Source organism: Aspergillus steynii (assembly GCF_002849105.1).
Source record: "Aspergillus steynii IBT 23096 chromosome Unknown P170scaffold_5, whole genome shotgun sequence".
In the NCBI taxonomy this organism is placed as follows: Eukaryota; Fungi; Ascomycota; class Eurotiomycetes; order Eurotiales; family Aspergillaceae; genus Aspergillus; species Aspergillus steynii.
The window spans coordinates 1,167,352-1,183,168 of record NW_020194402.1 but is presented as its reverse complement, the minus strand read 5'-3'; the positions used below and the strand labels follow the sequence as shown (position 1 = coordinate 1,183,168).

At 27.9% G+C, this 15,817-nt stretch overlaps 1 protein-coding gene across 1 annotated transcript; it reads right to left on the bottom strand.

Moving 5' to 3' along the window:
- Positions 1–12,534: 12,534 nt before the first annotated feature.
- P170DRAFT_359953 (uncharacterized protein) lies at positions 12,535–12,687 on the bottom strand (the record flags this gene model as incomplete). The annotated part of the gene is made up of 1 exon (XM_024844386.1): positions 12,535–12,687. A coding segment is annotated over one exon (153 nt), but the record flags the coding sequence as incomplete, so codon positions are not given.
- Between the last annotated feature and the right edge of the window lie 3,130 nt (positions 12,688–15,817).

Sequence of the window (15,817 nt, the reverse complement as noted above, 5' to 3'; positions counted from 1 at the left end):
AGATAAGTAAGATTAGAGGTTCAGGGGTTTTAGCTTAATTAGATTTATTAATATTAAAATTCTCGCGTTTTAGCACTACTTAGCTCTGGTATTATAAGTGCTTATCCTTTTTTTTAAGAAGATCTTTTAATCTCCTGGTTAGGCTATCCGGCTTAGTTCTATATTTCCCGGGATAGTAAATAATCTTAAACTTAAATTAGAATAAAAATTTAGATTAGTAGATTTATTATTAGTTCAGGAGCTTAGTTAATATAAAATACTTTAGATTATAATAATTAAAAATAACTTAGATTAAAGATACGGCTTTTTTAAGCTTAAAATATTATTCCTTAAAATAATAGATAATAGTAAGTAGTTCTTTATTATAAATCTTATAATTATACTTTATAAGTAAATATTTCTTCAAGAAAAAAGTAACAGGACACAAGATTTTATTATTATTATACTAGAATAGGACTCTGGCAGAAATATAATTAAAAATATTAATTTCTAAAATTATAATATATGTCCAGTTAAAAGGTTATAGAACTAAAATATCTATAAAAGCTTATTTAAAATATTTAAAGGCCTCTTAGCAGGATAGGATCTATTCCTAAGGTATTTTTTTGCGGGTTAGGTTAATAAGTAGAGTAGTTAACTCTAAAAAATCTCTAATAAAATAATAATAAAAATTACTAAATCTTAAGAAAACTTAAATATTAGTAATATAGATTAGGATAGGCCAGTTAATAATTATCTTAATTTTAAAAAGATCTATTTAGATCCCTTTATAACTAATAATTAGGCCTAGGAACTTGGTTTTAGGAATAATAAACTTATATTTTAAAAGTTTTATAAATAGGCGGGCTCCTTGTAATTTTTATAAGATCTGGTAGACATGGCGGATATACTCAGAACAGGTTTAGCTATAAATTAGGATATTATTTAGATAAATAGTATAAAAAATATCTAAATAATTATATAATATATTATTAATATAATACTAGAAGGTCCCAGGGACTCTAGTTAGGTTAAACAGTATTACCAGGGATTTAAATAGGCTTAAGCAGGTATAAAATATAGTTATTTATTCTTAATCTTTCTAGATATATAGATTATTAAAAGCGCTTATAATATTAATTTTTATAAAGTAGTATATTCTTTTCAGGTTATTTAGGGTTTTTTTTACTAAAGATAATAGATAATAATCTTTAATAGTAATTATGTTTAAGGCTTGATAATTAACACAAAAATATAAGCCTTTATTAGGCTTATTAATAAACAGGACAGAGGATGCTATAAAGAATAAATTTAAGTAAATAAAGCTTTTTTATAAGTTTTTAAAAAGTTATTTTTAGAGGGCTTTTAGCTTTTCCTAAGATATATTATATAAAGGACTGAACAGTGGTCTTTTACCAGGTTCTAGTATAATTATATAGTTATAATCCCTGTATAGAAATAGCTTATCTATCTCTTTTAGTGAGAACATATCTCTAAAGTCTCGGAATTCTATAGAGATGTTAGGGCTCTAATTAAATATCTTTTATACTAGGGGCTTCTTAGGGGATTTTTCGCGGATTATTTAGTTAATTTATTTTATAATAATAATAAAGATTCTTTTTTTCTGTCTTATATATATAGTATAAGCTTTTATAAATATTATATAAATATTATAGGTCTAAAGGACCTTCAGGGCCTTTAAGTTAATCAGGCGGGCTTGGATAAAGATATTATATAAAGCTTAGATCTTCTAGGAACAGGATAGGATATTACAGTATTTCTAGTAATATTAACTATTAAACTAGAGAATATATTTAGTAAAATTTATTTTGGGATTATGGGTCTTAAGCTAGGGGAGTCTAATTATAATAAAAAAATATATAAGCTGGATAATTAGAAATAAAATATTTTTTTTAATATAGTTATAGGTCTTTAGGGTTATACAGGCGTAATAGATAATAATACTAGTCTTATTTTCCCGGTTATTAAATTTTATAATTAATTTAGGCTTTTTTAGAGAATATAAGATTAGATTTTAGACTTTAGCCTAACTTTTATTTATAATATAGGATATTAAGCAGCCGGTATTAAATATAATATAAGTAATAATCTTACTTTTGCCGGGGTTCAGTATAATAAAGATAATTAATAAATCTATTTTTTAGAGTTTTTTTTTAATAAAAAGTCCCTTAGTAGTGGCTTTAAAGATTTAGTAGATATATATAAAGGGGTCCGCCTAGTCGCGGCTTAGATTAGACTAATCTTTTTTAACTGCTTACTCGGGTCTGGGGAGTATAAGTATTTTATCTAAGAAATTATTTAGGGCTGGGGAGCCTAAAATAGCAGTAATATAAACAGGCCTTACGGGATAAGACGAGGCTAGGGTATAAAAAGAGACTATTTTTGAGGGGGTGAACAAGACTTTAAAAAGGAAATAAGGTATATAATATAATTAATCTAGTATAAGTGATTATCTGGTTTAAAATAATCTTTAATTATATACTAACTTAATCTACAGCAAAAGTATTTACTATAATTTTTATAAATATTACTTTTAGGATAGGAGGATAAGCAGCAAGTTAAAAAAAGATCTATAGTATTAGGATTCGGAGTAATAATAGTAGGCTAGGAAGATTTATTAACTAGACTTTGGGGATAATAGCTTTAGGTGTTCTTAATTATAGTCTACGGGCGAGTATTAGTTCCAGTTAAAATCAGGGCAGGTTTCCAGGGTTAGCTGTAAGAATACTAAATATAATAATTCTCTAATTTTTATAAAAAAATAATAAAATTAATATAATTCTTAGCAGGCAGGTCCTGATATATTAATATAGTTTTTATTTCCTGATTAATAGCTTTTTTAAAGAGGGTAAAAAAACTATCTTTAGTTATTTTTCCTTTTATAACTAGTTATTAGAATTTAGTAAAAAAAATAGAAAACTTTTAGTTTTTTTATCTCAGGTTATATAGGGTATTCCGGGTATTATAGATATGGTTTAGGTTTTTATAAGTATAATTAAGTATTTTTAAGATCTTAATATAGTTTTTTAGCTGGTAAACTCTGTCTTTAATATATAGGAGAATTTAAATATAAGGGAGTTTTTTTAGGCAGTTAAAAATATAGGCTATACAGGCCTAGGAGGTCAGGAAGTAGTTATAGTTTATAGTTATCTTTTTTTTAATCTGGGAGGTAAAGTGGCAGAAGTCTAATCTAATGCTTTTAAACTTATTAGGGTCGGGTAATTATTTAGAAAGGCAGGCGGAGGCGGAAGATCTAGGATTAATTAATATAGATATTCTTACTAAAGTAGCTAGGGATCCTTTAGTAGCAGGTTTAGGAGTCTAGTCTGGGGTGCTAATCACAGGTGTAACAGCCTGGATTATACAGTTTTATTTTTAGATTACTATACTTTTGTCAGCCAGGGCCTAAATAAGTTTAAGATTTAAACTTTTTTTATAATTTATTTAGAAAATAGTAACTTGTGCAGCAGTATTTATATCTTATTAAAGATAGGAGACTTCCTAGTGGAGATATTTTTAGTTAGTATTAGTATTTATTATAAATATATAGATCTGGTTATAATAGATATATTATTCTTTAGTATATTTAGTAATATATTAGGCAAATAGTTCAGGGTCCTTAGGAAGGAACAGGGGCTTTAAAATTTTAAATATATTAGGTAAATACTAGCTTTATAGATAAGAGCTATATAATATTAAGGTGCGGGCTGGCAGATTAATAGAGTTAGCATAGCAGGGGCAAGTAGGACAGGTGGTCTGGCTAGATCAGATGGGCTAGATTCATAAGGTCTTTAATAATTACTATAATTAGGCTATATACAGGATAATAAACAAGATATAGCTCAGGGAGCTATAACAGGATCTCTGGTATTCAGGCTTTTAAGTGGTTAGGGGATTAGGATCGGGGACAGGTTCTTCTGATTTGGCAGTTCCGTCTGGTTCTGGCGGGCTTGGCGGCGCCCTCAGGTCTGCACCGTGACAATAATTATAATAACTATTACGCTTTGTATAACACGTATATAATATAAGCTGATTTCCCTACTTAAAGTGGCGCGGATATAGAACTTAGTGTAATAGAATTTAATAATTATATTAAACTGGTTATTATATTTACTTATTATTATTATTATTATATAGAATTTAAGTTAAATAATTACTTTTATAACTATATTATATTATATAGTGTCAATTGGGGTCACCTGACATCACCTGATTCATCAGAATCACCTGATTTAGCCCCACAACCGAAATTATTCAAAATCCACTACAACTTTACTTTCACTTTATTGAACTCTCACTTCCACCACCAAATTGTATGGGAAAAGTGAGGTGAAACTGAGCTTAATATGAGCGGAAAATGAAAAAGAAAAATTTCTGAAGAATTTCCTATTTTAGACTAGCTTACCTTCCTCTTTAGGAAATCACCGGTTACTAGAATCCTATAGAAGTCAGAAAACATAATTTAATAAATTTCCTATTTAGGAAATTAAAAGTTTATTTCAACCACTGCAGTTAATAGCTTTGTTCAGATGATTAATACAAAGGGTCCAGAATATCTCGCCTATTCATTTTATAAGCCATAAAGTAAATATTACTACCCTGGTCATTCTGATATCATTTAAATAATTTTATTATAATTTATATATTAAATCTCGATTGTTCTAATTATTCTGATCATAAAATCTTGATTATTTGATCATCTAAATTAATCTAATAATAATCTATAAAATTAATTTTAAAGGCCTAGATTAATAATATAACTTATAAGTGAAGGCCTAGAAAGATCTAATAATTTTATATTTGTAATATTTGTTTAGGGCTAGATTGAATTAGCCCTGATTTAATTATCTATAAATATACAGTCAATGACCTGTATTAATTTATTCTTTTTATTAAGTTAATTTACCTATTTAATTTATTTAATTAAATTTCATTTATTCATTTAATTAATTTCACCTATCTATATACATAGCAAATGGTAGGACCTCTGGTCTATCTATTTCAGATCTAGGTAGTCCAGGTGAACTGTTTACTTCATCTGACTAATTAATTTCCTTTATTTTATCTAGCTATTTAAAATTTCTATTTAATCTATATAACCTACCTACCCTATCTGACAGTTATGAGCCCGGTCTAGCCCTTTGTTCCTACTATTTATATATACACGTGAATTAATTATTTACCTGTTTGATTGAATTCACATACATTTAATTAAATTCATACCTACACCTAAATTAATTATTTATTTGTTCAATTAAATTTAATTTACACGTGAATTAATTATTTGATTACTCACTACTACAGTAAACTATTTATTATTTATATTAATTTAATTTATTTAAACCGTGTACTCACTTTAAGTGTTTTATTTCAACTGTCTGAAGTATTTGATTGATTTAAATTATTTTATTAATTTATTGATTAAATTTATATATATATAAATTAATTAATTATTTGTTTATTCACTATTACAGTGAATTATTTACCTGTCTAATTTAATTAACTCCTATCCACCTAGTTTATTTTCACTTTACCTTCAATTTATTAAACTCTCACTTCCACCACCAATTTGTATAGGGAAAGTAAGGTAAAAATCAGGTAAAAATAAGGTAAAACTCAGATTAATACTAACTTAAATTATCCTGATTATTTAAGCTTATCACTATAAATATAAAGCTTAATTTTTAATTAAACCAGTCACATAACTAGATATACTGGTTCAACACAATCAAAATAATTACTAAAAGTAAATATGTTTGGGAATTTATTAATCCCAGTCACATAACTATACCTGATTAACCTGTACGGCCTAGTTACCCGGAACTATGTGACCTTAATAGGAATACTAGATTAATTATTAATCTAATCTAAAATAATTAAGCACTTTATCAAGACCTTTTACACAATTATAAATTAGCGTTTCGAGAATACCGCCATATAGATAAGGGCTTAGCCCTAATTCTACTCCTGATTAAAAACTTAATATTATCAGCTAATAGGGTTTTAGTATCTAACAAAGAAACTCTATATTACGTGCTGCGGATCCTTCAAACGAAACTAGCTCCTACTAATGAATCAAGAAAACACGATATTATTAAATAATATTATATACTTAAAAATCTGCAGAATAAATACTTAATTAATTTATATATTTTACTATAGGAAAACATTTATACCGAAGCGAAATCGCTTGAAATAAGTAAAGTAAATAATCCACACCGAGTTTAATATAACTTTATTAAAGCCATTTATGGGTCTTATTTAACATTTGTAAATTATTAGAGCAAAAAATTAAATAATAAAATTAAATCATGTGATAAAATACTGTGATTTTTTGATATAACTAAGTGATTCAGAGATCATGTGAAGATATTCCTAATATTTAAATATTTAAATCAACCGAGCCGAATCACTCAGGCAACCTTTAAAGGAGATATCTTGGAAAATACCCTAAGCCCTAGGTTTAACCCTAGAATTTCTAAAAAGAAACAAAACTACCCCTGTTAATCAGACTCTAATAGAGGTTACTATGAATTTAACTAATGTTTCTATATTAATGATTTATTAAAAAAACCAGAAAATTAGTTATATAATCCTAAGACTATTTAATGATTTAATAGAGTCTTTAGGAACCCCAAATTTCGTGTAGTGCTTAAAGCCACGAAAAATCACTTGAAATTAATGAATTAAGTAATAAATTAAAATAATAAATTTCTAACTGATTTAATTATAATAACTTTAAATTTAATAGGACTAATTAAAAAATACCCTAGTCCTAATTAAGCATTCGATACTGCGGCAGATACCTATATCTATAATAATTGATCCCTATTCAGTGATTATTATGAATCACCTACATGAATCTCTATAGGGAATACGCAGATATTAATTAAAGGTTTCAGAATAGTTAATTTAAAACCTTCAAACCCTTATAAAGATAAAATAATATTTAAATTATATTATTATGCTTATATTCCATAATTTTATATTAATGTTTTATCTGCCTCTAAGGCAAGGCAATCGGGTATTTAATTTAATTCTAGGGCTACGTGCCTAGAAAGCCCTAATTACCGCCCGATTTGTGAAGTCCTTGAAATTACAAGTATTTATTTGATTAAATAGAATACTAATGATTATATCTAATAGTCACCTGAATTAACTCCTAAAGATAATCATATTCACTATCCGAATTTATTACAGAATTTATTACCAAATACTAAAGTGAATAAATTAGAGGCCTATTTAACAAAAAATTTAAATAAACCAGTTATCTTTTATAAAACAGCTGAACTATAGCATTCAAGATTAGGACACCCAAGCTCTAAAGCCCTAAAATATCTTAATTCAGTAGTTAACAGAGTGAAAATTAATGATAAATTAACTAAAACTAAAGATTATTACCTGATTTATTAATTATTAATTTTAAAATATTAAATTTCTCGAATTCCGATTTAATTAGGGACTAAACTATTCGAAACTATTTATTAGGACCTTATTTATTTGAATCAGGGAATCTACCAAAAACAATATATTAGCTATATATATTGCCTCTATTCAAAATTCTATATGGCTAAAGCAATTTTATTAAAAGATCACATAAGTAATTCAATTATTAAAATAATTTAATTTATTAAACATTAATATCATATAACTATCAAACGATTTTATTCAGATCAAGATAAAAATCTAGCTTATTTTTATAATTACACGAGATCTGAAGGGGTGATCTGCAGTACTAGCCCGATTAAATAACCCAAGTAGAATCTATTTACAGAGTATTCAGGTGCTCTAATCACGCAAAAAATACAAATTTTATTTATTAATTCAGGATTACTGCCATATTTATGGCCAGAATTATTAAATATAACAATATATATATTAAATCACACCCCCACTTATTCACTAAAGTAGAGTACCCTGCATGAAACCTTATTCAAACATCTTAATTAGCTTTTATTATATATAATATTACTACTAAACCTCTCTAACCTAAAACAGTATAGTTGCCGAGCCTATATAAAGATTTTAAATATCCTTAGGCTTAGTAAGCTCAAACCGAGAGCTCTAATTAGCTATCTGATAGGGTACATTACCCTAAATATATAGAGAATATGGATACCTGGTCAAAATAAGGTTATTTCGGCATATAATTATATCTTTAATAAAATAAAGGTCTATAAAAATAAACAAAATATTCAAATATTCAAACTAGACCTAATTGGGTTAGAAAACCCCGAACCACTTAGTCTTGAAAAAATTAATGATTTAATCTCTTTAATTTTGATTAATTTACCTGAAACCACTGAATTAGGGTTTACCAAGGATAAAATTATTAATGATATTCATTCTAAACCCGAATAAAGTAAATCAGAACTATCTAGTGAATATAATCCTATTTACTATGAGCCCGAACATAAAAATCAAATTAAATTAAATAATCAAAATAATCAAAATAATTTAATTCAATCAAATACTCAAAGTAATGAGATTTTAGGAGATCAACCTCCTACCCCGCATTCTTAATCACCCGAAGTCATTATTAATAATTCACTATTTAATTTTAATGATTATGACGATTTTTATGAACTACTATCTCTAAAAAGAAATAGGTCAGAATCACCTGACCCAGGACCTTCAAAAATGTCTCAAAATTTTGTATTAGCTCAAATTAGCAATAATAAATTACATCAAAATAATTTGCCTATTAAGCCAACTAATTAGAATAAAATAATGAATTCGCCCTTTCGCGATGAATAGCTAAATACATACAAAATTAAATATAATCAATTAACTAAAATAAACACCTGGGAAACCATTTCTAAAACAGATAACTTAATTTAAAAGATCCTACTATTAAAATAGGTATAGAAATATAAATTTACTGATTAAGGTCAATTATCAAAATTTAAAGCAAGAATATACATTCATGGAGACCTTTAACCAATTAATAATCTTAATTCTAGGGCTATTACCCTAGCTACGCGAACATTTAGGACTATTATAGCCCTAATTACTGCTTTTAATTTTAAAATAGCTTAATAGGATGTAGTAAATACATTTTTAAATAATAAATTAGACAAATTAATTTATATTTTACCACCTCCCGGATTCGGTCAATGAAATAAGGTTTTTAAGCTAAAACAAGCTTTATATAAACTACACTGATCTCTATTACTATAGCAACAAGAAATAGGCAATACTCTGAAAAAATTAGGCCTAAAATCAGTGCCTAAAGATCCCTGCCTATTTACAAATGATTATATGATTTTAATAATTTATGTGGATGATATCATTCTACTATATAATCAAAATCATCAATCGAAAATCAACGAATTAAAAGATCAATTATTTTTAATATATGATCTAAAGGATTTAGGTAAAATTCACTAATTCCTAAATATAAAGGTTATTCAAAACCGGCAAAATCGAATAATTTAGCTTAATTAAGCAGATTATATTAAAAAAGTTACTTACTGCTTTAAATTAGCTAATCAGAATTCACCTAAAATGCCTCTACTATCTAGTAATTTAAGCGAATCTATAAGACAACTACTTACTAAGCCCTATCACCTGGATTATTAAAAGAAAATTAGCTTAGTTTTATATTCTGCAGTCATTTCTAGGCCAGATATTATAAAAAATTACGAAATCCTTACAAAACACATGGCCAAACCTTATTCGAACCATATAAATATAGCAAATCACCTAATTTTATTCATCTATAGAACCTGATTCAATTTAATTTAATATAGTCTTAATTTAATAGATCAATTAAAATCACTACCTATTTTTAAAATAGCTAGTAATACAGCTTATATAGACTTATTGTAAAAAAAGTCATCTGAAGGCTTTATATACTACTTATTTAGCAGACCTATTAATTAATTAGCTAGAAAGCAAAAAACGATTACCCTATCTACAACCAAAGCAGAATTATTAGCCCTAACTACAGCTAGTAAGCATTTTCTATAATAGAAATACTTATTCACTGCTATAGGGTTCAACCCTGAAGAAAAACTATATATTTATTATAATAATTATCAAATAATTGACCTGCTTACTAAGCCTAATTTAATTTATAAAACCAAATTAAAACATATAAATATTAGTAATTATTAGCTCAGGCAAGAAATCAAGAAAAAATCTATTAAATTAAAATAGGTCCCTACCAATCAAATAATCACAGACGGCCTTATTAAATATTTAATTAAGCAGGAACATACAAAATTTACCAAACAACTAAATATGGTCAATATTAAACATTTTATTAAATAATTAATCATACAATATTTGCAGTTTTAATCAATACTTTTATTAATTTAAAACTGAAGGGATGTGTTAATTAGGATTATCTGATATTACCTGATTCATCAGAATCACCTGATTTAGCCCCACAACCGAAATTATTCAAAATCCACTACAACTTTACTTTCACTTTATTGAACTCTCACTTCTACCACTAAATTATATAGGAAAAGTGAGGTGAAACTGAGCTCAATGTGAGCGGAAAATAAAAAAGAAAAATTTCTAAAGAATTTCCTATTTTAGACTAGCTTACCTTCCTCTTTAGGAAATCACCGGTCGCTAGAATCCTATGGAAGTCAGAAAACATAAGTTGATAAATTTCCTATTTAAGAAATTAAAAGTTTGTTTCAACCACTACAGTTAATAGCTTTGTTCAGATAATTAATACAAAGGGTCTAGAATATCTCGCCTATTTATTTTATAAGCCATAAAATAAATATTACTATCCTGGTCATTCTGATATCATTTAAATAATTTTATTATAATTTATATATTAAATCTCAATTGTTCTAATTATTCTGATTATAAAATCTTGATTATTTAATCATCTAAATTAATCTAATAATAATCTATAAGGTTGATCTTGAAGGCCTAGATTAATAATATAACTTATAAGTGAAGGCCTAAAAGGATCTAATAATTTCATATTTACAATATTTGCTTAGGGCCAGATTAAATTAGCCCTAATTCAATTATCTATAAATATGCAGTCAATGACCTACATTAATTTATTCTTTTTATTAAGTTAATTTACCCACTTAATTCATTTAATTAAATTTTATTCATTCATTCAATCAATTTTACCTATCTACATGCATAGCGAATGGTAGGACCTCTGGTCTATCTATTTCAGATCTAGGTGGTCTAGGTGAACTGTTTACTTCATCTGACTGATCGATTTCATTTATTCTATCTAGCCATTTGAAATTTCTATTCAACCCACGTGACCTACCTACCCCATCTGACATATAGAATATTAATAGTTAATATTTATATTATTGACCTATCAGATACCTTATTAAGAGTTTAAATTATTAAATTAATTATTTAACTTTAGTTTAACACTAATTAGCATATTACTAATTGTGAGATGGGGTAGGTAGGTCACATGGGTTGAATAGAAATTTCAAATGGCTAGATAGAATAAGGAAAATCGATCAGTCAGATGAAGTAAACAGTTCACCTGGACCACCTAGATCTGAAATAGATAGACCAGAGGTCCTACCATTCGCTATGTATGTAGATAGGTGAAATTGATTAAATAAATGAATAAAATTTAATTAAATAAATTAAGTAGGTAAATTAACTTGATAAAAAAAATAAATTAATACAGGTTATTAATTATATATTTATAGATAATTAAATCAAGGCTAATTCAATCTGGCCCTAAGCAAATATTGCAAACATAAAATTATTAGATCTTTTTAGGCCTTTATCTATAAGTTATATTATTAATCTAGGCCTTTAAGATTAACCTCATATATTATTATTAGATTAATATTTAATTATTTAAATAATCAAGTGATTAAGATTTTATGATCAGAATAATTAGAATAATTAAGATTTAATATATAAATTATAATAAAATTATTTAAATAATATCAGAATAACTAAAGTAGTAATATTTACTTTATAGCTTATAAAATAAATAAGCAAGATATTCTAGATCTTTTGTATTAATTATCTGAACAAAGCTATTAATCACAGTGGTTAAAATAAATTTTTAATTTTCTAAATAAGAAATTTATTAAATTATATTTTCTGATTTTTATAGGATTCTAGTGACCAGTGATTTCCTAATTAAAAAGATAAGCTAGTTTAAAATAAGAAATTTTTCAGAAATTTTTCTTTTTTTATTTTCTGCTTATATTAAGCTTAGTTTTACCTTACTTCTCCTATATAATTTAGTAGTGGAAGTAAGAGTTTAATAAAGTAAGAATAAAGTCACAGTAAATTTCGGTTATAGGGCTAAATCAGGTGATTCTGATAAATCAGATAATATCAGATAACCTTAATTAATATACCCCTTCAGTTTTAAATTAATAAAAGTATTGATTAAAACTGCAAATATTAAATAATTAATTATTTAATAAGATATTCAATATTAACTATATTTAGTTATTTAGTAAATTTCGCATGTTCCTGCTTAATCAGATGTTTAATAAGGCTGTCTATAATTATTTGATTAGTAGGGACCTATTTTAATTTAATAGATTTTTTCTTAATTTCTTACCTGAGCCAGTGATTACTAATATTTATATATTTTAATTTAGTTTTATAAATTAAATTAGGCTTAGTAAGTAGGTTAATTGTTTGATAATTATTATAATAAATATATAGTTTTTTTTTAGGGTTAAACCCTATAGCAGTAAATAAATGTTTTTACTATAGAAAATACTTACTAGCCGTAATTAGGGCTAATAATTCTGCTTTGGTAGTAGATAAGGTAATTATTTTTTGCTTTCTAGCTGACTAATTAATAGGTCTGCTAAATAAATAATATATAAAGCCTTTAGATAATTTTTTTTATAATAAATCTGTATAAGCTGCATTACTGGCTATTTTGAAAATTAGTAGTGATTTTAATTAATCTATTAAATTAAGACTATATTAAATTAAATTAAATCGGGTTTTATAAATAAATAAAATCAGGTGATTTACTATATTTATATAGTTTAAATAAGGTTTAGCTATGTGTTCTGCAAGGATTTTATAATTTTTTATAATATCTGGCTTAAAAATAACTATAGGGTATAAAACTAAGCTAATTTTCTTTTAATAATCTATGTCATAGGGCTTAGTAAGCGGTTACCCTATAGATTTACTTAAATTACCGGATGATAGGGGTATTTTAGGTAAATTCTGATTAGCTAATTTAAAGCGGTAAGCAACTTTTTTAATATAATTTACTTGATTAAGCTAAATTATTTAATTCTACCAGTTTTAAATAATCTTTATATTTAAAAATTAGTAAATTTCACCTAAATCCTTTAGATTATATATAGACTGCGGCACTAACCACCAAGACCATGGTTAACCACTAACCAAGACCAAAATTCGTGGTTTTGGTTGGCATTTTGCTAACCACCTAACCATGTGGTTAGGTCTTGGTTAGCAATCTGCTAACCACCATGGTTAGTTGGTTAACCATGGTTATACAAACAATATAAACATGCTAAGCCTCGTGACTTGCTAAATAGATAGATTTTTATGCTGTTTTTTTGGTAATTTTGTTGTTTTAGTCATATACGAGAATTCCGACTATTTTTATATACAAAATTATCTTCAGGATCCATAGAACGCGGAGACTATAGAACAAAGAAACTGCCTAGGTGTTTAAGGGAGGAAATCTAACCAAGAAATATAATTTAAGACTATTACAGCTATAAAGGTCCTATCTGGAACCCTTCTGGCATCTTAGGCTTCTTGTAAATTCAAGATACTTACTATGTATCTTTGCTTTCTGGGGACTCGTGTCCTGTCTGTTCTAAATCCTGTAAACAGGAATTTTCTCCTCGCGGTTATTTTTAAGTACCTGTTGCGTTTGCTGTCTCCTTAGTATTACTATCACTCTCTTCCTCTTCATTATCACTGATAGGATCCAAAGCTGGAAGAGAAGCTATTAAGCCCCGCTCCTGCTTAATTATAGCTGCCTCTCCTGCAAGTACAAGCTCCTTTATAAAATTAATCTCTTTTTGCTTAACTTCAAACTTCGCAGCACACATTTGAAGTATTAGCTCTTTAATTATTGTTATATTGAGTCGGCCTCGTCTGTAGTGACAGATATCTCGCGCACAGTTAAAAAGACGCTCAACACCTGCGCCACTTGCTGGAATAAAAAGGATATCGCGGGCAAGAAGGGCTAGAATAGGGAACTCTTGTTAATGCTCTTTCCAAAATAGCCGAGGGTGCTAAGATATAAGCCCTATAAAACCTTATTAGTCTTAATAAATAAATAATAATATAGAATACACTTGATCTTACCTTTTGCTAAGTAGCGAGCAAACTCATCATCCTCTTCCTTAAAAGAACCTGGCTGTTAGAGAAAGGTCTGTGAGTTAACCATCATCTCAAGCTTATAGTCTATTCTATATGAATTCTGCTCAGAGCCAGTATCAGATAGTTTAGCTCCATATTACCGCTTATATCGCAGAAATTCCTTCTCAAGGCATTTACGATATCTTACACCCCAGTCAACGCTATCGCCTTGCCAGTCCTTTGAGGTAAAAAACCGGAGCTTCTTTAATGGTGTAAGGATAGTAGCAATACCATAGATATCTCTATAGAATTCAGCATCAGTTGCCTGATAGTACTCCACTAGCTTCTCTCTTGCAGCATATAATACTCTCAGCATTAATTTCTTCTAAGAGAGCCGCTTCCGGCGTAGCTGTGTCTCAGCGTCCTCCAGATGGTTAAAAAGCTTGTTATAGATACCAAAGATAAGATAAATAATAGGTTCTTTAGTTTTTGAGAGGGCAGTAGTAAATCTGAAGAACGGCTCAGTAATACAGAGCAGATACTCAATCTGACGCCACTCTTCCTTGTCCAGCTGGAAATGGAGATAGCCATAAGCTATACAGTATCGCTGAAAGCTCTCCTGTAGTCTTTTTGCACGCCCAAGCATCAGAAAGGTTGAATTTCATTAAGTTCGGACATCTTAGAGAGGAAGAAGGCGAGGCTCTTAGGCCTAAGTCATTAAAAATGTATCACGACGCTGAGGGCTTGCGTTAATAAAAACAGCAAGATTGCAGATCTAAAGAAGAAATCAATAATTATTAGCCAGATGTCAAGTAAAGCTCAGAAGAACTCACCTTATTTAGAGTATAGACAATCTCTCTTTTAGGCTGTTGATTCCATATTAAGCACTTACAATTATCATCCTACTCATCTTCTACCTCATTATTAGATAGTGCCGCCTTCATCTTTCCGAGAAGCTGATTCAGACTTAATTAGATCACATAGGCGAGACAAGGAACACGGAATATACCACTACCAAGCCCATCGCTACCAATCCCACGACTTCTAAGCTCATCCTGGATACCTACCATCATAGTATTATTATTTGTAGCATTATTAGTTGTGATTAATAAGACTTGATTAGCAATCTTATATTACTCAAGTATCCCGATTACCACAGAGCTTAGATTCTGTCCAGTATGCGAGCTTTTAAAGGGCTCAAAACCTAGAAGAGCCTCGCGATACTCCCAATCCTTGTCTAAGAAGTAGCTAGTAATAGCCATGAATCCTTGTTTAAAAAGCAATGTCCAATAGTTAAGTAATAAAGATAGTTTACCATCCTCTGGTAGTTTATCAAGTACACTTTGTTGTCCTTCCCGAATCTTAGAGTGTAACTATCGACTGATAGTACGTGCTAATAATAGCTTAACTTTTAATAGAGCAAGAGCTAAGATATCTGTAAGATATTAAAACTCAGGACAGTCAAGAATACAGAATAAAAGGCGCGCAACAAGGATAAGAGACAGGATACTTTGGGCAAGTGTTTTATCTAAGA